This window comes from Micropterus dolomieu, linkage group LG23 (assembly GCF_021292245.1).
Source record: "Micropterus dolomieu isolate WLL.071019.BEF.003 ecotype Adirondacks linkage group LG23, ASM2129224v1, whole genome shotgun sequence".
In the NCBI taxonomy this organism is placed as follows: Eukaryota; Metazoa; Chordata; class Actinopteri; order Centrarchiformes; family Centrarchidae; genus Micropterus; species Micropterus dolomieu.
Window position 1 is genome coordinate 14771198 of NC_060172.1, and position 24581 is coordinate 14795778.

The 24581-nt window shown below is 40.3% G+C and overlaps 1 protein-coding gene across 1 annotated transcript in view; it reads right to left on the reverse strand.

Moving 5' to 3' along the window:
* pdlim4 (PDZ and LIM domain 4) overlaps window positions 1–24581 on the reverse strand; it is a 53303-nt gene that overhangs the window by 17890 nt on the left and 10832 nt on the right. The window contains exons 2-3 of the mRNA XM_046039612.1: window positions 20667–20818; window positions 9466–9547 (exon numbers count right to left, since the gene is read on the reverse strand). Of these exons, the coding sequence (XP_045895568.1) occupies window positions 9466–9547; window positions 20667–20818 (234 nt within the window). The remainder of the gene's footprint in view (window positions 1–9465; window positions 9548–20666; window positions 20819–24581) is intronic.

Sequence of the window (24581 nt, forward strand, 5' to 3'; positions counted from 1 at the left end):
TATTGTTTTATTGTCCAGCCCTAATATAACAGAAGGATAAATTAGCATAAAATTGAATTACTTAAGAGGTGCCTGACAATTACCACTTATACTACTATGTACGTACTAGAGTTTATGTCATTACTTACTTTCCATTACTAATCAGTAGTCAAATTTAATGTGAAAGCACATTGTGATATTCAGAATTATTCAAAAAACAAACAAACAGTTTTTTGTGCAACTGTTCAACAATCAGACAGAAGGAAATCAATGCTATGATAAATTCCTTCACTTCCCCAGCCCCAGGTCAGTCCTGTGTCCCATGAAGGCAAATTAGTCCCTAAACAAAATGACTTCCCTGTTGTCAACGGCAAGTACATGTTCACCCAGTTTCACCCTCATACTCCTGCTTGACACGGTGTGACTCTGTCTCATAACACTCTTTCCTCTCTGGCTTGGCCTCGCAGATATTTGCTTTGGGTGGATGGCAGATTTATAAGGCAGCACATCTGGTACTTGCCTTATAAAAATGCCAGTTTGGCAACATTCAGGACCTATAAGTGCTTTCAAGTTGGTCTAAAGGTATGAGGGCTTGGTTTCGTTTTATAACACAAAATCTGCTGTAATCCAACTGTCACATTAAAAAGATTCATTCCACCTTTTCATGTCTGGACTACATATAGGTTTAATGGAGATTTTTTCTTAAGGTGACACTCATGTTAATCTAGTGAATGCCTTATCACTCCAATCCCCCTGGTAACCTTATCTTGTTTTCCCAATGTAGTCAAAACAGTTTAAAGTTAAAATGAGCAGATTCATCTCCAACAGAAACTCAACATAACAAGACTGTTGAAAAAGGCCATCTGTGAGATCATCTATTTCCTAATTTCTCTTTCTCTCTCTCTTGAGAAGGGCTACTCTTTCATTTTCTCCCAAATCTTGACTGCATTCTTGAAGAAGTAGAAACTTTGAAAGGGGAAAAAAGACAGAGAAAGAAGGAGAAAGAAAACCAAAAGCAGTAACTATTTATGAGAACCAGTATTGTCAACTGCTGTGTGCACGTAAATTTAGGCTGCCATCTGATATCACTGACCTGTTTTACAATGGTAACCAAGCATGGCTAATGGTTCAGGAAGACTGGCCATGTATGAGTATATGTGTGTGCCAAAGAAGGAAAGAAGGACACAAAGAAAGGAAAGAAATCTTGCTTTTGGATGTATGTGCATTTCCCTCTTTATAAGCTCTTATACACTGCATTATATTTAAGTGCAGCCAAAAGGCACCAAGTTCCTCCATTCATCAACCTGACTAAAAGTTATCCTGATTAATTTGAGCCTGAATGGAAGAAGACTGCAGTTTCAGCTCTGGTATCTCAGTCAACAACCACAGTTTGGTCAGAGAGGGGTAGACAGACGAGAGCAGGAGGAGAAAAAGGTGGAGGACCTTAATTGAAATCATATGCCTGTCTATAACTGAGGACGGAGACCTCAGCCTGTCTGCCTCACACATATACACCACCTCCTTTTCGGCCTCCTGCTTGGTTTAATCCCCCTGGACCTTCGAAATTAAGCTTTTCACATGGCGCTCTGCACCACTAACCAAACACAAACCGGCCCTTTATGGCTCCCTGGGCCTGGCCCTGGGTGCCTTGCTGGGAGGACAGACAGACGGGCTTGAGAGAAGGTAGCAGAGAGCTGGGGGGTGCTTCAGGGAAGATGGTTGTAGCATTAAATTCCAATGAAAATGTGAAGTATTTTATCAATTTCCTCTATTAAATGAAGCTATTAAAACACTTTAACTTCTTCTCACCACTGGGTTGAATTAAATTTGTTTTGATGTGTAGCCAATTATAGCATTATAATACAGCCTGAATGTTTCAGGTCAGTGCGTGAATAATCAAGAGAGGGGCAACAAAATTATTATATCTATTACAGAGAAAGACACCTGGGTTAAAGCAAACTACCTTGATAGTATGAAGAAGAGCAAAATATAAGTTTCTTTCGTTGATTGTGCATGATTTGGCTAGTTGGTAGAAAGTACTAAGTGGTTAGTAGGTAGTAGGTAGTTTGATGATGATACAAGTTACAACTACAGAAATGGTAGTGGAGGTTGGTCGCTTCAAGACAGATAAATAAATAATGCTGAGTGGAGGAAGCTGGCAATTATCAAAAGATATTTTTAAAAATACATTTCAGTTTTTATACAGTTTTAATATTTGACTTTGTTAACAGTCAGTTAGTTTTTACTCTAACTCTTTTACTAACTTTTACTCTAGAAGGGTTAAATAAAAGATGTATGGCAACAAAGCAAGAGTGTGAGAGTTCCCTCAAAATTTAGCACTCTCAAGATGGTTTGCAAGTGGTCAACAGTGAACCCAACAGTGAACTCAGCCCACGCAAGAAAGTCCACTCATAGCGGCAACTCCGTTTAAATAAATTTCATCGTTTTAAATGCTAGCCTGACCAAGCCTTAAAACTGCTGTCTAAGAATAGAACAGTAGTATCTCTGCGAAATACAGTGGACACTTTGGGTAACAATTTTCACACTGACTTATTTATACCTCCAGATTAATCATCTCTCTAATGTGGTTCACTATGGACTCATGTGGTTGCACCTCATAACCCCATTTCTCAATAAATTCTCAATTTAGCTGGTTAATACAGATGACTAAAACTAGAAAAATACAGTTTATATACAGTTCCAGGTTGTTTCAGAGTTTAGGGATCTGTGTCACTAAGTCTACTTCCCCCTGTAACCCTGACCTAGAAAAGCAGCAGAAAGGTAAAACAAATCTTCCTATAATCATTAAAAAAAAAAGAGAATGAAAGGTTATTCTAAATCTTCTAAATCTGAATGAGCCTGGACAGCGGCAGTCTCTCTGGACCTTCTTACCCCAGCAGAGAGTGCTCTCCATGACCCCGTCCACTCCCCCAGCACGCCGACAGCCAAGCAGAGCAGGGAGGGCTCCATTAAGAAAACCCAAGGACTTATTTGGACATTTTTGAGGATTACTGGCTGATTACTGAACACAAACAACCAAATAAGTGGGGTCACAGGTCTGTGATCTAAAAGGCCTGCTGTTTGAATGAATGTGGAGCTGTAAAAAAGAATCCCCAGTAATGCTACACTGGTCTGAGATTCCCTGGCAGGGGATCCAGTACATATATTTTGGCAATGTATGAGAATGCTCTAAACCCTTTAATGGCCCCATATTGTTAACATGTTTTTAAGGTCTTTTTGTTGTGAATTTTTATCCAGTTTTTCAACAAAATCTATCATTCTGACTGGCCTAGTTCATTACAGTATTTATTATTCCTCTGTGTAAATATGCATCTTTGACAACTCTTAAACTTCATCAAATTTTTAAGTTAATACTATCTTGTGTTTTTAAAAGGCAAATTATTCTTAATGACAGATATTGGAAAGCAAATGCCTTGTTCCATTCATAAAACAAATTTGTATCATGCATACATTTTTTTGTCTGAAGTAAAATTCAATTCCAAGAAGTGAAGGAATTACGGTGTATAAGTCATGCAAGGACTGCATCTGTCAGCTCCTATTAATGTTATCTTGGAGAATTCGCCTTCAGCTGCCAGCTCCTGGGCTGAGACTGGAAGCCTCTATGACGTGTGATCCAGAACTCTCAGCTTCCGCATTGTAAAGCCTCATTCTTTCCACAAGGCCATAGTGCCCGGCCACAATAGCTATCACTTTAATAATAGGGTGGCCGCCTTAAATGGTATTTTGAGATTGCTTGCCAAAAAATACTGTTTAGCTTTAACCTTCCTACCTACTTGAAGCTTCCACTGTGTAATTTAAGGGAAGGAATTTTGAAAACCTGAAATGTCAGTAGTTGGTGGTATTGCTTTACTTCTGCATAAAACTGCTCCATGAGTGGGTCTGACAGATGTACAATAAGATAACCATTTACAAGGAATTTTCTCTCTTAACTGTCTTTCTCATTGGAAAAAATGTAGACATAAGATAAGTGATGATATTAATAGCAGGATGACTGTAGATTTCTAGGACATAGGGGTGACCAGAGGGAAAGATTTGGAGTATGTTTAAAGTTGAGCGAATCTTACCTTCATAAATAACCAAACAAGAGTGCTCTGATATTGGCAACATTCAGTATACCAAGGTTTATTCAGAAGTATACAAGAGATACACTTCTGTTTGAACAAGGTTTACTTATTTAACAAATGTTTTCATTACAAAAAGGGGTCCAAACATACAATCGAAATAACTTTACTCTCCTCTTTTTACATCCACCCCAATTGTCTATCCTCCCTCTATGATCCTTCCCCACATGGACATTCATTCCACCACAAAAATAATATAAGTAAATGGCAAATAATAGTGATATCATACTGTGTGCATATCTTCCACAAATGAGATAAAAGGCTGCCACATTAAAAGTTTGATATGCAGCTCAGAAACTGACTGTCTAATTTTAGCTCCTGCATCATTTCGTTAATGCAATATGGAGTGATAGAGGGCAGCTCTCTTTCCATTTAAATGTAGGGCAAGTAAGGTTCCCAATGCTTAAATTTTACTATTGGCTTTGTTAAGGATAATGTCCTCAGATACCATGTGCCAGCCAATGACCTGAAATAAAAGTTCTGGTTAAGCTTGGGACATCTCCACAACACATGTATGAGATAGACAGACTTCTGACAAGAAAAAAAGCAAAAATGCCACAAAAGACAACTTTTTTTTGCTTGATATTGCATTTTAAGTTGCTCACTGTATTTCTTTGCATGATATTTGGAAGCTGTGCAAAGCATCTGATTATAACTCATTTGTCATCCCCAAGCTATACGGTGGAGCTTAAGTCCAAATTTGGTTGTCAAACCTACACGTGCACTTCGTGCCATTTTACTTATGACACCTCCTTATTATTTCATCATTGCCACCCCTCTTTATCAAATTATTTCTATTTCAGGAAGTTGTGTATGACATCTGGTAGTCTGTGGACAGTCTTGTCAGGACACCAGCACAGTGAACACACATCATACATTCCTACTGAATTCCCCAAACTGATAGAAGAATTACTCAAAATGTTGCTGCAATAACATATCAATAGCACTGACTCATACACTTACTTATACCCCAAAATACAGCATTTCCTCATCTACTTTTATGAGAGTCTCTTGTGTTCCCAAGGTGAAAGGAAACACCTCATAGCTTCCATGTGTCACTTCCGGCTCAGTAGCTAATTCCCACTAGTGAGACTGGACTTTCCAAAATAGCCAGTTGGTCAACAAGAAGGGGTCAGTGAATAAAAAGGAAAATGTTAACTACAGAATGTCCTGAAGAATGCCGTCATTGCATTCGTAACTATTCGGGAGCTAGTTATTAGGCTCAAGTGGTGGCATTACTGCAATAATAAAACATGCTTTGACTTCTGATGCTACTTTTACAACAATCTTAGTTAATGGCGTCAATCTGCGGAGCGAAAAACACCAACAAATGCCTGTGCTGGCCAGAAAATAATTGTGGTCATTGTCCAGAAAAATTGTTTGGTTAATACCTAAGTTGAAGGGTCCTGGCATGCCTCTTTGGTTTCCGTTCTCACCCTGCTAGCCAAACTGTACTCCTTCAGCATAAGTCCCCCTGTTGCAGGTCACATAGCGATAGGTAAGTTGCAGATGACAGACGCATTGCTTTAAATCATTGCCAGCACAATCAGATATTGTGCTGTGATCCTCATCCAGCGATTTGATTCAGTAAAATTTGCTCATGTTGTCCAAACTGGCTCATGATTGCAGTGACTGTAGGCCAACATAGTTCAGTTTGGATTTGGTTCAGCCTGTGTGAGAGAAGCCCCGGTGGATATATATTTCCAACGTGTCTGAGGAACAATCAGCATTGTTATGTGTCAGTGTAGCCCTTCGAGCCATTTCTGAATACAGCAGGAAACAAAGAAAGAGAGAGCCTTGGTCTTTTATGTGACCCCCGGGATCGGATGTTTCCTCTTGCTCATGCTCAGAAGAATCCACCTGAGCATGACAATAAAGTGGCCCTGACTTGGTGGTTTCCAGCCGTCCAGGTTCACCTCATTAAATAAGACACCAGGGAACATTTTTAGACTTTAGTGAGGGAGAGAGGAAGGACAGGATAAGATGTTACAGAGATACAAAGAGAGGCAAAGGGGAGAGAAAAGAGCACGAGAGAGACAGATTTGCTACTCTCATATTACCCACAAGCAAAGCCCTCCTATCATGCATGTCTGTGTTTGTTTAAACAGTTGTAGCTGATGGGTCCTTTCACTCAGGTTTGGTATTTCCTCGGTTTAATCAAAGCAAGACCCAAGCTGGTGCTGTGATTGCAAGATGAAGAGTGTTGCAGCAGAGTTCTGCCCATTTATTGGACAAGGCTTGCTTGCTTCTACCATTGTGCAGCTAAGCAGCAGCTAAGGAAGAACATGGGATTACTGAGCTGAGCCCATTGACAACTATGGATTACATGTTTTTATTTGATACGTATTCACGTACACAGTATTGTGTTGTAGGTGGCGTGGAATGTTTGTTTTAATGTATTTTGTGTTGATTAAACCCATAGTGAAAATGGACACATTACAGTTAACAGTGAATGTCACACTTACGTAAGCAATGATATTGAACAGGGTCTCCTGGTATCCAAAACCCCCCTCTAGAAGGCAAAGAACACCAATGCAAAGCAGAGGGGAATTTATTTGTCTATTATTTTTAGTTATTTTTAATCCTAGTATCAGGACACTTCTGAATGTATCATTGGGATTAATCATCTGGGGACCATATATACATTATCTGTACCAAATGTCATGGCAATCCATCCAAAAGATATTCAGTATGGACCAACAGACTAGGTAATACTTAAGCTTAATTTTGGTTTATAACACAAAAATACAGCAATTTACTGATTAGTCATTTCACAACAAAAGTCCCAGAGTATGCTGCTAATATCCTTAATGTCAGACAAAGGACTCATCTGATGAGAATTCTGATCTCATCACCACAAACAACCCTCATGAATTACATACGCTGAAGCCTTTTACACGTTTGTCTGCCACCGAAAAGAATAATTTCCGGTAAGGTTTCAAACTCGCACCGATGAGTGGACAGATAGATTTCACTTCAGCTCTTTGTGTGTCTGTTCCACCCTGTTTAGACAAAGAGACCCTGCCGCAGCGAGGGCTGGGAGACACACAGATCAGTCCTGACTCCATAACTACCTTCAACACAATACTTGACAAATGAACACTCACGTGTCGGAGCTACAATATGCTCATTGTCTGTCTGTTTCAGTCACATAGTCTCCATACTCACAGCATATGTGAGATATATACAACACACACACCTCCTATTCTCTCTGTGCTTAGAAACCTGTTGGCTTGCCAGCACTGGAAAATTTTGAAAAGATCATCTGCTAGAGTTCATCATGCCTTGAATATCCGTTTGGCAGCTCGTACGAATGGAGAACAATCAAGATACTATTTCATAACCATTCCAGTGAACAGAGGGGTGCATTATCTCATATATAATCATGTGAATGATAGTGTACACAAAATTTATGGATCGAGTGTTGTGACTGTTTCCATGGATTCTGTTTATGATGTAAACAGACTGAGAAGACTTGGGCCTCACACCCAGCGAACTGTATTCATTGTTATGTCAAATAATTATAAAATTTAAGAATTCACTGCAGCTGACGTCTCATCTAGGGTTACTGAACACTGAATGAGCTGATTAGGTTTAGAGGGTCACTTTAGCTATCACAAAAAAAACATTTCTCTTTCCCCAAGTGGCATCATTGTTTTTTTGAGGTTTTGAGATATGTTTCTGAGGTCCACAGATGACCTTGCAGTGCGTGATCTGTCCTTCATTCTTGGAGAGCAACGTTTCCCTCCCCCAGTGCATTGAGAGATACTAATTAAATATCATTAACCTCCTCTGCATAAACACTTTGGGGGGAGAAGTTTACTACAACTCCCAAGGGGCATTTCTGCAAGAATCATCTGATTGCAATCTTAAAATTCTGCCAAGTTCGCCACAGGTGGAGGGTGGAAGCTAAAGTTGACGTTTTTGAGAAAACTAATAAGCATATGCAGCTTAAATCATTCATACTGTTATTGTTGGTGTCTACCAGAAAATGTTTACATGCTTAATATTCAAAAAACACATTATTATTCTCATACTGTCAATTGCTTCAGCACCTTTATTCACCCTCTGTCTGAACACTAAGTTTAAGCTCCTGTCTCTTTAAGGCCGCCCATCCTAAAAGTCCACTTTCTTCATATTGGTCAACTTCCAGGAAGCCTGCAGAATAGCAGGACCTAGCTGGCCAGAGACATAGGAGAAGCGCCACTTTAAGAATCTTCAGTACAACTCTTTAGGGAAAGTCCGTAACGGCAAAGATGGCGGTTATTAAACCCCTCCCGCTAGAAAGCCAATCGTCTGCTTTTAACAGCCGAGCCGGGAAACAAAATGCCAACCGTTTGGATCCACTGACGGAAGGGTTTACTACACATGCATCACTACTGCCATGCATGACTTTGGTAAAACTGGATAATTTATTATGGAGAATATATTTTCTGGTTTTCCCTGTGATATTCTTTGTCTACTCTGCCTTAACTTTCACTAATTTAGTTTGCTCATGGACAGATAGCTCTACTTGTTGTTAGCAGATACTTTAGCCACTAACTACTGCTAATGGTAGCTGCAGCTAGCTTGTTAGCTCAGTTAGCCAAGCAGCATGCTGCCCTGTCAGCTGACTCTGCCCGGACTGGAAGCTTGGTGTTCCGGGGGCGTGTTGGTTTTTACACCTCTAAGTAGTACAGTTAGTACAGGAGCTTTGAACCGCTGGTTCAGGCACAGCCAGCTGATAACAGTAGCTACAGTTAGCGGCAGCTAGTGATTACTGTAGTGTTTGCAACAAGTAAAGCTATCTGTCCATCAAGAAACTTCATAAATCACAGAGGAAACTTCATAAATCACAGAGTTGAGGCAGAGCAGGATATCAGAGGGAAAACCAGAAAATATTTAACTTTCCTTTATAACCACAAAAGCACTTTCTGCGAGACATAAGTCTACTGAACAACCCCCAGCTCTAGCTAGATGGAATGACCGCTGATGGACGTTGGGGCCATCTACTGCGCTGAAGGGCTGGAGGAGGTCCTATGCTAGACAGATTCGTTCATGTCAAGAAGGGAGCCAAATTCAAAATGTGTGCTTGCACTCACTGACTGAGCAAGACAAAAAAGAGAGGATATTTTTTTTTTTTTCTCATAGTTTGGTGGTCTTTAGACACACTAGGATTTTGCATAACATGGGATTTAAAGTCTATTTTTCAGCCAAGGCCTGACCAAAATCCCAGAACAGAAACTGTGTTGGAAGCATGTGAAATTCACACAGATCAGTTCTGACATCCCAGTGAGTATGACTATGAATCCAAAGAAGCCTTTCTGACTTGTGCTTCAGGAGATCTAGAGTAAACAGTGCTTACCTGTGAGTCAGGCTCCATGTAAGGGCTTGTCTTGCCATCTTCACTAACTGCTGGCGACCACACTCTGTCTCCTGATCCCGACCTGAAAGACAACACCGTGAGAGACTGAGAAAGAGAATCAGATAAATCTTGTGCCATCCAACACCCACGTGTTAAAGTATGCTGTCATTTCTGCTGAGCAGTATGAATTTTTCTTTGCTGACAGCTTTCCACAGAAAATCCAGTGTATAAAGTGTAATTAGTTGGGAGTGTGAATATTTAAACAGAAACTAAAAAAAAGTGAAAGTAGAGACTATTTACTTTAATCCTCTTAGAATTACTGTAAGTTGGGAAAGATGACGGTGTTTGTGTCACATGATATCCCAACTGCTGTCCAAAACACACACATAGCTGCAATTAACAAAGTATATACTGTACTGGTAGCTGTGCATGAGTGAGTGTCTGTATGTATATGTGTGTGAGGATGTGGATTTCTACATTTGGCAGGTTTTCACATTAAGAATGGGATAAAGCTACGTTCCAGCGTCCTCCCACTGGTACAAAGATAAAGTCATCATCACATCATAACTCCACCGTATGAAGTATCCAGTTTTTGGAAATACCCATTTCATTTTGGGCCATGGATTTTTCAAAAGTTGTGAAAACTGAATTACTGGTATCTGAGGCTTTCCCCCCTCCTGCTTAGTTTAGCAGTAATGGACTCCAGTTGCATTTACTTTAAAAAAGTACGACTTACTTACTGGCAACAATGATAACATACATTATTTACAGCACTGCTGAATGGGCCTACTGTGCATGAATAAGCAGGCGACCACATGATTTATTTCCTTCTTTAAAAGACAGAGTATTAAATGCTTTGGTGAAACTAAGGGTGTACTGTTACGGTGATTAATTACCAATGGCACCATTAACACTTCATTTGCATTCCTCATTTACTTTCAAATTATATGCTGAAGTGGTGGCAGTTTGCATGTCATATAAAAAAGCATCCAAGGGAAATTCATTATTTATTCAGGTTTTTGTTGCCATGGCGTTGGCTGCTAAGTGGGAAAGCATCAACTTCCAAAAGGGTTAGACCAGGACATCACGCAGAGTAACTGACGGACAGCGTGTCTTTGTGAGTGTGCTTCTCTTCACCCACCTACCCTCTTTTCTTTGACACTTCCATCCGCAGAAACATAAAAACTCTTAATCGCGAGGTCGTGCGCGCATGGATTTGTCAACCCCACAGTGGGGAGACATGACGTCTAAAGAGGTGAGGTCATCAGGCTGCAGCTGGCACAGCGTTGGCAGAGCTGAGGCAATGCTTCAGATATGAACCACAGAGGTGTTTCTATCAAGGGCGCTCTTATGAGGCGGTGAGTGTCTGGTGGACGAGTAACAGCTACTGCGTAGGTTGACCCCCCCGCCAATTGCTCCACAATCCTGGGAAAGAAGAAAGCCTTCATGTTTTCATGGTTACCGCACAAACAGCCTATTGAATTGAGTGAAAGTTCAGTCTGAAGTGGCCTATTTGAATTGACATTTTGGAAGTGCAAGACAGAAACATGGAATTTATCGTCCATCCATAATAATGGAGTTGTGAGTGCTGTGGTGTGAGTGGAAACTGTGAGCGGCGACCAGCTTGGGATTTACAGCGTTACACTGCTGCACTCATTATACTGTGGGTCAGTCTGAAGAGGGATGGCAGTTATGTATTTGTAATTTAAAAAATATTCTACTTGAAACATGACGGTTTTGGCTGTTGTTTCAGTTATCAGGCTTCATGCTTTTAACTACATGAAATCTCACACTTCAAATATTGAGCAATGGACATAAACTATTTTTTTTATTTCCCCCAGAAGGGAATCTGTTTTTGGAGTATCTTAAATAAAACGTGACATAAACAAACACAGCAGAAAGAAACAATCTGCTGCACACAAGTTTAATCGGGGACAATGAACTATATGTATTTTCTGTTTGCCACTTTAGCGTGTCCTCCAGTCAGTGTGTGAGGGATCAGGGTCCTGCTGTCCACATCAGACAAACCACTGCTACACATTCATCAACCTGCTGATCGTGTTTGTAACTTTGTTCTTTTTTCTCTCTCCATGTCTGTTTTTCTGTCTAACATAAGATTGAATCTAGCCTGAGCCGCAAAACCCTTCATAGCCTTTTCGGATTAGATGATCACCACGTCCTGCTAAGGATAGGAATGTTTTCTATTAAAATCCAGTTGCAGAATGAGCGGCTTTATCTCGTCTTTACTACTACGTCCTGTGTCTAGCTGATGTGCCACAAGTTGCTCTGAGGGGACTGATCTGTGTGTTTCTTAATAAAGATTCATGATGTTAAATGTGGTAGGGGTGAATAGTCCCAGATGCATTCCTGTCGTCTTTGATTTTCTCTCACCAGCTCCCTTTCTGCTATTAACTGTATACATCAATGTCGAACAATACAGACAAATGGAAAGAACACTGAAAGAAAAGTCAGACACACCACATGAAAAGCAAATTTTTTAAATATAGAGAATCCACATGTGTTCATTTTAGTAACTAATATGTTAAGTTACTTAGTTTTCGCATGGTCACAATATGTTTGACAATCCTCATTCATAAGGAACTTAGAAAAGCAACAGAATTGTAAAAATCACATAATATTATCAGAAAAGTACTGTAAGGATTATGAAAGTGCAAACAAAACACCCCCATAAAAGTCAGCCACAGAAACCTGACCACGAATGGGTAAGAGACAAAAAGAGATAAAAGTATAAAAACAAAAAGGATAACACACAAAGGAACAGAAGAGAAAGAAGAAAGTCTCAGGTCATCACGATAACTTTCCTATTCTTTCCTTTGGTCATATTTTCCCTTGCCTGACCTCTCCCTGCCAGGTTTAATTTCCTGATGGGGGAGATCGGGTTATTGGAGCAGTGGATGAGTTTACTTTGGCTGCACAGGATCGGCATGTTCGACAGAAGACTAAAAAACCAAGTGCCCTCAAATTAAGATGCGGCTGATCACGGAACATTTCAGGGTTCACTTAGAGTCTTGCTTGTTGCCTCGCTCTGTCAAACCCATCTGAAAAAAGGACGGTTTACAGCACAAGACCCCACCGGAGCAGCTTCTATGTTATTTTGTAATGTGAGAAGAGTTTAAATGTAGAGGGAGACAATCACCTTTTAAAGAAGAGTTATAGGGGTTTCATCAGCAGACCTGAGGGGGTCACTCGGAAAAATGTGCATTTGGGTGATTACAAGATCAATGAAAGAAGGAAAAAGGGGAGGGAGGTTTATTGTCCCCCTTCCCTCCTTCCTTTCTGTAAACCAGCCTCTCAAACTCCATTGATGTTGAGTTTACTACCACAAAAAAGAGACCTTGGGAGAGCGTGAGAGGAATGATGCGATGAAGGGATGAAGGAGGAGAAGGCAGCGGTGCTGGTAGTGGAAGGGCATGAGTGTGAGTAGGGTCGGGCTTTGGGGGTTTCTTTTTGTCTCTGTCCCAGCTGCGGTCCTGTGTTCCTTTGGTCCCATGCAACCTCGTGCATAATTCCTCAGCTGTGAGTCACAGGTCCTGGAGTCAAAGCGAGACAGCGGGGGCAAATCCTCCACTGGAGTGGTCTGACTCTGTGCCTTTTCTCTGCCTGTTTTCTCTGATTCCTCCTGAATCATCTGCCCTGTGTTTTGCTTTGATTTTACTCTCCAGATAATGATCAGATTTGTATTTCTCTCTCAGCAGGGCTCAGATATGCACTCATATTACATGCATTATACATAACCTAAACCCCTGATCCTAGCCTTACCCCTCACTACTGAATGTGTAAAATCAACCCCAACTGAGACACTGATGCAAATCCAAATCAAGACCATCTTTGAACTGAGATGTGGCCAACTGGTTACACTTACGCACACTTAAGTGTAAAACACTGTTTTCAGCCACTGAAGACTGTGATATGCGGTTGAAAGCTCTGAAAAAGCTAGTGAGGGAACTTTTGGACCACTTTGCTACTTTAATCGACCACTAATTACATTTATTTTGCTGGTTAACGTATGGTAATGATGATAACCTATACATAAAGACAAGATGACATAAGAAACATTTGCTACTTCACTTTGTGGACTTCATCACTCATTCCAAGGTTTTAAAGGTTCAATTCAATAAAAGCACAAAAAACACTATGGCTAGTGGTTACCCAGATAGTCTTCTTTTGAGAATATCTACTTATTCTTCTTCTGTGTCCCCAAGAAAATGGATGTCAATGGATGTCATTTATAATATACTCGGCAAAAAAAAAAAAAACGTACTCTCACTTCCAACTGCTTTTATTTTCAGCTAACATATCATTTCTATGAACATAAAACATAAACTAAGACATAAACTGAACAAAGTTTCACAGACATGTGAGAACCAGAAATGGAAAAATGTGTCCCTGAACCAAGGGGGGTGTGGCGGGGTCAAAATCAAAAATCATTGTAAAAATCTGGTGTGGACCTGTGTAGGTGTTGTCACATGTGGTCTGCCACTGAGAGGACGATCAACTGTCCTTCCTGTCTCCCTGTAGTGCTTTCTTAGGCATCTCACCGTACAGACATTGCATTTATTCAATTAGCTGACGCTTTTATTCAAAGCGACTTACAATTGCGATGGCAGAGGTTGCACGCCTCTGGAGCTACAAGGGGTTAAGTGTCTTGCTCAGGGACACATTGGTGGATGTGCCACAGTGGAAACTGAACCAGGCAGATGAGCAGGGACCCTGGGCATCTTTCTTTTGGTGTTTTTCAGAGTCAGTGGAAAGCTCTCTGTAGAGTTTTAAGTTTTTATAACTGTGAGCTTAATTTCCTACCGTCTGTATGGTGTTAGGGTTTAAACAACTATTCCACAGGTGCATGTTCATTGATTGTTTATGGTTCATTAAACAAACATGAAGAACATTATTTGCACCCTTTACAATAAAGATCTGCAAAGTTATTTGGATTTTTACAGAATTATCTTTAAACTACAGTGTCCTGTCAAAGGGACATTTCTTTTTTTGCTGAGTTTATATACAAACTATAATTCCAATGAAAACGTTTTGAGGTCTGTTACTAATCAGGACTATGAAATTCTACTCCATTGTATTGGAGTAGAAGAAAAAAACCACATAGATGATGAAACTGAAACTATATCTATGTTTAGATATACTGTATGTCTTTGTGTTATTTGGATGAAGTGACCCTTTAAACTCCAAACCATCTGCAAGCTTTATTCCAGCCTGGACCTAATCCTAAATTCTCTTTTCAACAGGAAATCCAGTTGAAACAAAGACAGTAGGGTGTCCTTGTTTCTCAAGATCTTTTTAGAGAACAAGACACACAGTCAGAGTAACACACACAGCTCAGGCATCATGTCCCATTTCTCAGCACATTTAACTTGCCACACCAGCAGGACTCTTTCCGAACATCCTGACCAGCGGTGGAAACACACATACCAACCACCATCATCTGTCTCTCAGGCCTCGGCAACCACATAGCTTTCTCCAATAAGCTCTGGCATAAGAAGGGAAACTGCAGGGAGGTGAAGGCAGGGTGGAAGAGATGAAAGATGAAGAGGAGATATAAAAAGAAATAGCAGATAAGTGTAGTGGGATTTAGGTTTGGAGAGGGAGATGGTACACTGGGGCATGAAGGTCTTGGATGAAGAGGTCAAAGGAAGAGAGATGAAAAGTAGAACAAGGAGGACAAAATGGAGTTTCCTCCACAGCTGGTTCATGTATTCAAAGACACTGTTTAAGTCTGAGGATATACAGGCCGAGCCAAGCAGACATGACACACTCTAATATGGGCCATGTGTGTCTGACCAGGTCCTCTGACATTACTGTGTGTGTGTGTGTGTGTGTGTGTGTGTGTGTGTGTGTGTGTGTGTGTGTGTGTGTGGCGGGAGTAGCAGACATTTTCCCTCCCCAGCGAGACAACACAGCTCCATTTGATCACTGTTGCCAGGAACTAACAGAAACTAGCAAGGGTGTTTCACCTCACAGTGGAGCATTGACAGGCCTGCATCAGTAGGGAGGTCTGATGGAAAATGTAAAGCTGCGGGAAAAGTGGTGACCTAAGACCTATTTTTCTGGTTCCTTGTCTTCTTTCCTCCGTAATTTTCTACAGTTATTAATATTGGTAACGCATCAATTTTCTTCTTTGGTGGTATATAGAGGTGTGAAAAACAAATGGAAAGAGTGGAATAAATTACTGTAAAAACCATTGACAGATTAATCAGTCGGCCGATCAGGCCGATATCTGGTATTTTGAGATAATCGGCATCTGCACTTATGAGGCTGATATATCATCCTAAATGACAGTAGATCTAATCTGACACCATTACTGACTAGCATGAAATATATATTGTTATACTGTAGAGAAGAATGCAGTTGAATGACGTCAATTCTAACCATTTGTACCCCACTCTCCCTTAAACACTAGTCACATTCTGAAATCTACAGCTTAACCCAATGTATGTTTCTATTTAATTCATTAACAAAAATTTCATCTTAAACAACACGTTAATGGCTAAGAGAATCATGTGCATTACTTTTCTTTGTTTTGATATCGGCATTATATATCAGCACTGGAATCAGTGATTGAAAAACCCATATTGGTCGACCACTCGTAGAAACACACTGAATGAAGATGCTTCCAGGGCATGAGGGCTCACTGAATGGTTTGATAAGTTTGCCAATTATGTGAATCATTTGCTTTGGCCTCCATAGTCACTGGATCTCAACACAACTGAACACCCATGAAAGATTTTAGACAGCCCTCTCCACCATCATCAGAGGAACACCAAATGAGATAATATCTTTTTGGAAGAATAGTGTGATAATGGTGCTAGCTGAAAAGTCAGAGGATCAATAAAGTTAACACAATTCATCTTGAAGGGTTTCCTATAGTTGTCAAGACATTTCAGTCAAAACTTCTAACCTCATGGTGGCGCTAGAGGAAAAGTCAGGGATTATCAAAGTCAATCGGAATCATGCGCACAGATTAATGACATCTAAAACTAAATTATTAGTATTATTATTATTATTATAGCTTTACCAACTATATTGGTTGAATTTCCCTTTTATGACAGTGTTCTCTGTGGGAGGACAAATCCTCACAAACAACTGCAGCTGCCTGCCCAATGAAGCCTCTTTATTTCTTATTCAGCTTTCATGAGTTTCCCGGGGCACCTTACCAGAAATCCCCCGATGCAGAGCACTCTTAAAAATGCAACATAATAGGAATTATGAAAAACGGGGGTTATGAAAGTAATAAATGCAGAGACATTACAAACGGAACATTCTTGTGTTACACAAGACCTCAAGCTCAGATGCATCCAGTAATTTCGGTTCACAGCAGACGTGTAAACTCATATATTTGTCCATCGGCAGCAACACGAAATTACAGGTCTCCTGTTTCTCCCTCTATGACTCCTTGACTATTTGGAGTATATTATGGCGTTGTCTTTTAATGAGGGCTGAGAACTGTTGTCCTCTAAAATATTATTTTCTAGTGAGTCAGCATGGGTTCTTCAAGTCACTCCCATTTTTCCCCCCAGAATCAATGGTTGCACTCAAATAATCCTCAGTAGCCCACAACTGAGGACTGTTTCCAATAAATCCCAAATTTCACATTTCCTTCAGTAAATAACAAGCAGCTCATCTTTTACATATGAATATGACATCCCTATTGTCTGCATAATTAATAACATAGGGCTTGGACCTTATTCACCAACCAGAGAATACACTACCATGTGGCTGCTTTTTCACAGTTCGTTGAATTTCAGAGAACTCTTTCCAGGTTTTGAAAAATTTGAATCCTACTAGTTTATTTTTTATTGTGCCTTTTTTATGACTACTTTTCTTTTATTTTGGTGGTTAATTAGCAACCAAAACTTGTGACCTAATTTATCCTGTTTGATAAAGTTCGTGCTTATGTGGGCAGCTTTATTTTGTTTGTCTGCTCAGTCATAGTGACTGTTGCTGTTTATTAAGAAGACTTCCTGCGCAACATTCTTCCTGGGGAAAAGGCTACCTCACACTAGATGTTTGGAACACCAAATGTAATGCTTTAATTACCTCGCTTTAGGTTGAAAAGAACTGTTTTGTAAAACATTTTACCCATATCCAGCCTCGTTTTATATTTTATCGTTGCTTCCCTTCATCTCCTTTTTTACCATTACATCCAGCAGCAGGAATATACAAAATTGATTTCAAAACTCGTGATACCGAATGTCCTCTATCTCAGGGAGAGAAACTCCAACTCTGAGCTTCAATGTGTAGTCGGTGTAATTGAATTTCCAGCAAAGCAACCAGCAGAAAATACTGGCTGTAAAACAGCCTTCTAGGCAGAGAAGAGCCCATGTGGATTTCTCACTTGGTCTCTCTGATTCACCACTCCTCTACTTGGCTTCCACTTCCCTCTCTCTGTCTTGGTCTCTGTCTTTCTCTCTGTCCACCATTGTTATCTTTTCTTTTTTCTCATATTTTCCACCTTCAGCCACCCACTTTTTTAAACACTTTCTTTTTCTTTGTCTGCTGTCTTGTCTTTTTGACCAAATAATCTTTTGCTTGAACCCCTGTTGCTTCCACTTTACCAGCAGTTCATTTCAGCTCTGTGCTCAAAGGTACATGGCTATCTCTCAGACACCTCCTCCTATCCAGCAGTCCAGACTGCAATTATTCAACCAATATACTGCTGAAAGGTCACATACCAGCAGCTAGCCCTGCTCTGCCTCTGCTGTGTTGCTATCTTGTCAGTTTAAATAGGATTATTGAACAGCATGGCTATGTCTGGTGGTTTGCACGTGGTTATAATTTAGTGGACTAATTTTCAGCTAAATAAAGTAGTTAAAAGACCGTAATGAGTTTCAAATATTATGTTTCACACCATTGAGTGTGTCACTGAATTTGAATTAAATTTAGTTTTTCAGGAATAGACATCAGGAAACAAGATATCCTTCCTCAAAAATGGGACACTATATCAAACACTGAAATAATTTTAACCTCTTCAACCTCACCCATTATAGTGATTAGTGTTGTTGACAAGCACTGCTCAGACCCGCATTACATCAGTTGAAATTATGGTCAATATCAAAAGGTTTCCAAAAACACCAAATATGTCCGCCTAAGACTACATGGAAAATGTGTAAAAAAAAAAGAAATTATGCACAACATATCTTCCATTTTTCACTTGAGTGTATCCATAACAAAACGTCTCATAAAACTCTTGAATATGTCTGTCAGTGTAAATGTGATAGTGCTCCAGTGAAGCAGCAAAGACGCAGATAAAGAATGACTGTGAAGCAAAAGGTCAGCTAATGGAATCAGTTCTTAGCTTCAGATCCATCACTCTAAAGCGCTCCTGCTTTTTATCACACTAAATAACTTCTTACATTCAGTGATTTGTTTAACAACTTTGACTCCTTAAACGGAAATTTAAGCTGAATTTGGGTACATTAAGGTGCAAGTGGTTAAGTGTGGGAGTGCCCTTTTCTCGTGCTCCTGCAGCTGCAGAGGAGCTCCCTAGGTCATTGCGCTGAATACTACTTTATGTATCCTTAAATAAATTTACTATCCTTATGTGGACAAACCACGCTTAGCCGCTCAGCTTGATATATGGAAAGATGGTTTCTACTACAGGCTGAGGGGAAAGGGAGGGTTTGCTGCATGCTAGAGTGCATACTATAAAACACAAAAACCGTGCAGAGTGACAGAAGAAATAAATGCTTTTCTGTCTGAATTCAGCGTTCCTGCATGTGAGAATCTTTGCTTATCTCACGGCTCCGATTAGTCCGTGACTAAATTCTTATTTCCACTGCATCTGAAAGTCAACCTCATGTTCCAAACCATGAGAGAGACTGCTTCGTGTGCTGCCCTAAAAGGAGAAAGCTGAAGCACCAGTTGGCAGTTGTCACTTCTAACTGAGGCTGAAACCACAGTGTTCTTCATCTGAGAGGACAGGATTCAGAGGTTGCCAGATTCGTTCTGCACTTTCCAGTACTCTTGCAACCTAAAGTAATCATCTAATAGAAATGTGGGAAGCAAATGACATTTCAGTTTTTCCTTGATTATCCCCCCCACCCCGTCATTAACTGTTTAGACAGATGATTTCCGCACTGCTATGTTGACAGAACATATTGGTCCTGTCCTCCGCTTAAGGCCAAATCATCCATCCTCACATACTAGGTCTAAAAATTATACTGAAGAGTGGAAGATAATTTTCCACCCCATGAACTGGTAAAACGCACTCAATCAACCTGTGAAGTCCATTTCTGAAGGTCACTGTCTGACTTACTGTATGTACAAGCCTCATTGACTTTGACAGCGCTCTATATGAGCAGAGAGTCGATCATTGTAACTGTTGTAAAACTGTCATCTGTCCCTATGACTTAACTGTGCCAAGCTGAGCAGACCTACCATGAATAGAAACAATATGTGTTTATGGACGAGAGGCAATAAATGACCTTAGTCATAAAAAAATCAGTCAAGTTTCTCAACTCAATTCACTTAATGAGCCTAAAACAAAAGCCATAAGCAGCCGCCGACTGATTAGCAAGTGACTAATGTTCCAAATGTCCTGATATCCAATGTCATAATTCCCATCGGTCAAATGGACTGAATATACAACACATATTCTGAAGAAACAATCGCTCATAAATCACAAGTCTGTAAGCAATTACAATAAACTGTAAGATTGTAAGTATAAACATACTGTACATTTTTTCCTGTGTGTGTGTGTGTGTGTGTGTGTCCACAACTCCTCCTACCCAAACATCCAATGTGATCATTACAAACATCTTTGGTTAGCGTTTGGCAGGTTTTAGCATTGCAATACTTAAACACTGTCAGAGTCATGACGGACAGATGAAAACTGAGTCTGCAGCTCTATCATCATACTTACTCAAAACATAAAGCCTACATTACCCACAATGCAACTCAACGGCCGACAATTCAGTCAGAGATTTTAGCCTCAAGCAGAGAGGAGGAGCGGGCTACAGAGGTCTGGTAAGATCACTTCTTTCTAACTCCACACTCTCAGATTGTTTTCATTACCAAACTTGCCCCAACAGACGATGATTCAAGTTACATCACTCGAGGCAATTCCCCAATACCTCCAAACAGACGCTGGTGTGTAAACTTGATGAAATTCCTATTTAAAGACTACTTGTTAGTTAGGGAAAGATGATCTTAATCTCACATTTCCGTACCTGCTGATGTTGAGTGTGAGCTGATGAGTGCAGGTTTTGATCCTGTTCTGAGCCTCCATGTGTGTCATGTGCTCTGTGCTGTCGCCGTTGATAGCCAGGATTGTGTCGCCTGGACACAGGTCACCTTGTGCCGCCTTGCTGCCAGGTGTTACCTGAAGATAACACACACACACGCGCACACGCACACACACACACACAAAGAAAAGAAAGAGCTGTTATAAGTGGTGTCAAACTGTCACTGAAGAAGAAAGACAAAAAGAAAGAAAGAAGAAAAAGAGTATTAGCGTGGGAGTGTCAGCGCGGAGGCCAAATTCAACAAAAGCAGCTCTCTTTTCATTCATGTAATATTGCTTTGGGCAGCACTCTAGGTTTACATTTTCAAAAGCCAGCAACAATGACACTGGAGAGTGAGAGGCCACTCAGAGTTTTGGAGGTGGTGAAATATTTGGAAAGAACTGGAACATTTTTATACGCCTGACCTTTTGAAATTCAGTAAAAAACGAACAACGTGCAATTTTATAATCACTCAGCAACCGCATCAGACTAAACCCTCAGTGAAGGACTTCGAGCCCAGGAGTGAGCTACTTTGGCCAGAGTTTGCAAATGAACTTTGAACCCAAACAACAGTCTCTGTGTAACATTAGACTCATTTGCAAACATCTGCTCAATTGGTTCTTGAAGATTTTTGTGATTTGCCACTTTGATCATTTTGATCTTGTACAACATCTTTTCCACATCACTTTCATTTTGAAGATATCTGAGACGCTGGACAGTGAGCAGGTTCCTCTCTGTGATCCCTCATTCCAGAAACACACTGATCTGTGGACATTTGAGCCCCACGGGAGGGCAGAGGAGCGGAGGAGGAGGAAGGGGGAGGGCGGGTATGTTTCACCTTCACAGCCTAAGCAACATATGATAACAATTTTCCATTATTACACACACGCAAATGTCTGCTATTTCCAGGCCTGCCTCTGGCTGGTTGTATGGTTTTGGCTGACATAAAAAAGAAGAAACCAATCAAATCCTCCATCATCAAACCAATACATCCACAGTAAAACTGTCACTGTCATATGGCAGCAAGCTGCAGAGGAAAATGCCCTTTATGATGCAGAGTGAAAATAAAATGTAATGAAATGCGAAATTGTCATGCCGTCTCCGGTCTTCTTTGTGCGCTCTGTATGCTGTCAAGCTATGACACGTACGACTATTAGTTTCACTATATTTTTCCAACCATTAAATGTGAGGAGCTTTTTGGCAGCTGGATTCAATTGCTATAGTCACAGTGTTTTTGGAGGAGTTTTAAGTAATAATCTGTGACATTCTCATATTGCCTAAACAAGAGTTGGGTTTGCTACTCTCCTCTGCAGATTGAAAAAGCACAATAGCAACTCCATATTCATTTGGCGTTCTAAACACACAGCAGCCTTGAGTAAGGTTCCATATCTAGCAGCAGCTACAGCTGTTCGTTTTGCATAAACAGAAGCATCAGCCGTGATAGCAACCAGCTGAAAGTACAAAGAAAAGAGAACTGCCTGCCAGGGCTGCAACAATTATTTTCATTATTGATTCATGTGCTGATTATTTTCTCGACTAAACATTTTGTCTATAAAATGGTGAGAGAGGTCCATCACATTTTTCACAGACCCTAACTTGATGTCTTCAGATTGCTTGTTTTGCCGCAGATTAGATTTTTTTTAGAATTAGATTATCAGATCAATTATATAAAACAGAGAAAGGCATCATATCATCACATTTAAGATGCTGAAACCATCAAATGGTTGGCATCTTTGCTCTTTATCTTGCTTGAAGGTCAAAAATTTGTATTATTATTAAATAATTATTTGACCTGTTGGTGAACAGCTACACCAAAGATGTCACTAAATAAAATAATAGTAAATGTAACTGATCTGCTTTTGTCACCAATCTGAACCAGGTAGATGAGCACTTAAACATAACATGTCTGAGAGGTAAATGGCTGAAATGACTGCCTGTATCCATAAATACACAGCAGGGAACAGAAGATTTAGGAGAATTTTCCTGTAAATGAACCCCGTGTATGTCAAGTGTCAGTGATTAATCTTTGTGACATCTACGTTTTTAAGTGGCTACGTCTCTTTGAGCACATTCTTGTGATGCGACAGCTTCACATTAAGATGTATTGTGTTTGGAAATCTTGAGTTGAAAGAACACTTTTGACTAACAGATATTAGTAATCTATTCCAAGAGACCAATCTTCCAAGTTATGATTTTCTAGAAGTCTGGAATAATGAACAGAACCCAGAGAGAGAGAGGGAGGATCTGCTTGTGCTAGAGAAGCAGCCTCGCTAACTGGGAGGAGCGTTTTAAGAGCAAAGGCACACAAGTTCACGCTCCATGAAGCCCTAATAGCTGAGTCGTGTGGTTCAGATGTGGAATTCCTAATTTACAGCCTCTGACCGCCCCAGTGTTCCTGACTCAGTTCCGGTAAACTGAGAGGTCAGGGGCATTATGGGAAATGTGTGTAAATTTGTGTGTGTGTGAAGCTAAACTCAGAATTTTGCAAAGAATTCATGACAACAGGTTTTTCTGGGTGGGAAATGCAACTTATTCTTATTTGTCAGTGCATTTGCTGACAGTCACTAACAAGAGGTTATATTTTACTCACATCATTCAGCACCACCTCCCTGGTGAGAACGCATTTGAAATGTTTGTCTGTGTCTTGGGTTTGTGCCTGGACAGTGTCATAGTGGACACACACGCACAGAGTGAGTTATGTTACCTCAGGGTCAGTCAGACCACGAATAGTATTGCATGAATCACTCAAACACACACACACACACACACACACACACACACACACACAGTGGTGTGCAAAGTGCCACAATGGCATGACTGAGGTCCTCACTAGAGAACAAACATTCCCGTCTGTAAGGAAATGTAAGCATGGTGTAGAGTTACGTGGTCCAGGCATAATCATAATCTGCTATTTTTACGCGGCAGATGTAGTGTGATGTAATGAATTAAATCTATGGAGCTTTGAAGATGAATGTAGCATTTTTTAATCCTTAAACTTTTATTTTGGTCTTCTCACTCACATGAAACCGCTCATAGTAAACACTGGGTGATCCAAATCCCCTGGCTTAATTTGTTGGCCAAAATAAGAACAAAATTATTTAACTCAAAAATGAGAGTTGTATGAAAGCAAACAGGGGTGTGTGACTGGTGCTAATAAGAGTTAATTTGGCCGAGGCCGTGGATGGACCCAAAGTTGTTGTGGATGATGGGGTGAAAATTACACACACAAAAAAAAAAAAAAATCAACACAATGATACTATGATGATACTAAATGATACTTTTTTTGTAACTCTGGGGAATCAAGAGTTCAATTTGTATAAATTAGGTTAATGGATGACTATCATTTAACGGTAATAATAACTGCTAACACACAAACGGCTGTTGCTGCTAACAGAAAAATCAATCACGTCACTTAATGCACTCAAAAGAATCTTCATGAAAAACTGCCAAGACTTCAGGCACTTCACTTTCACATTTAACAACGTCCGGTGTGAAGTAACATGTTTTTGCAATGTGATAAGTGACCGTGATGGGTTTGATGGTGATGGTGCGGAAAGCAACTTCACTGCTCGCTGGGAAATCTAAACCGTCGCATTGTTTCCATAGCGGGCCGCACCACAAACAGTGACATAGTTAATTGCTAACAGATAAAAGCGGTTAGCAAATGACAGCCTCATGTCACACAGAGTCATCGTGTGGCACGCTGAGGCCTGATGAATGTGCGCTGGAGTGTGGTTTCACAGTGGGCACTTGAGTTTCTCTGTGCGTTTGAGAGTGACACAGAGCACAGCATCGAGGAGAACGAATCTGTGTGAATGTTTGTGCAAGTGTGTGTGGACTGTATGTGATAAAGCTGCATCA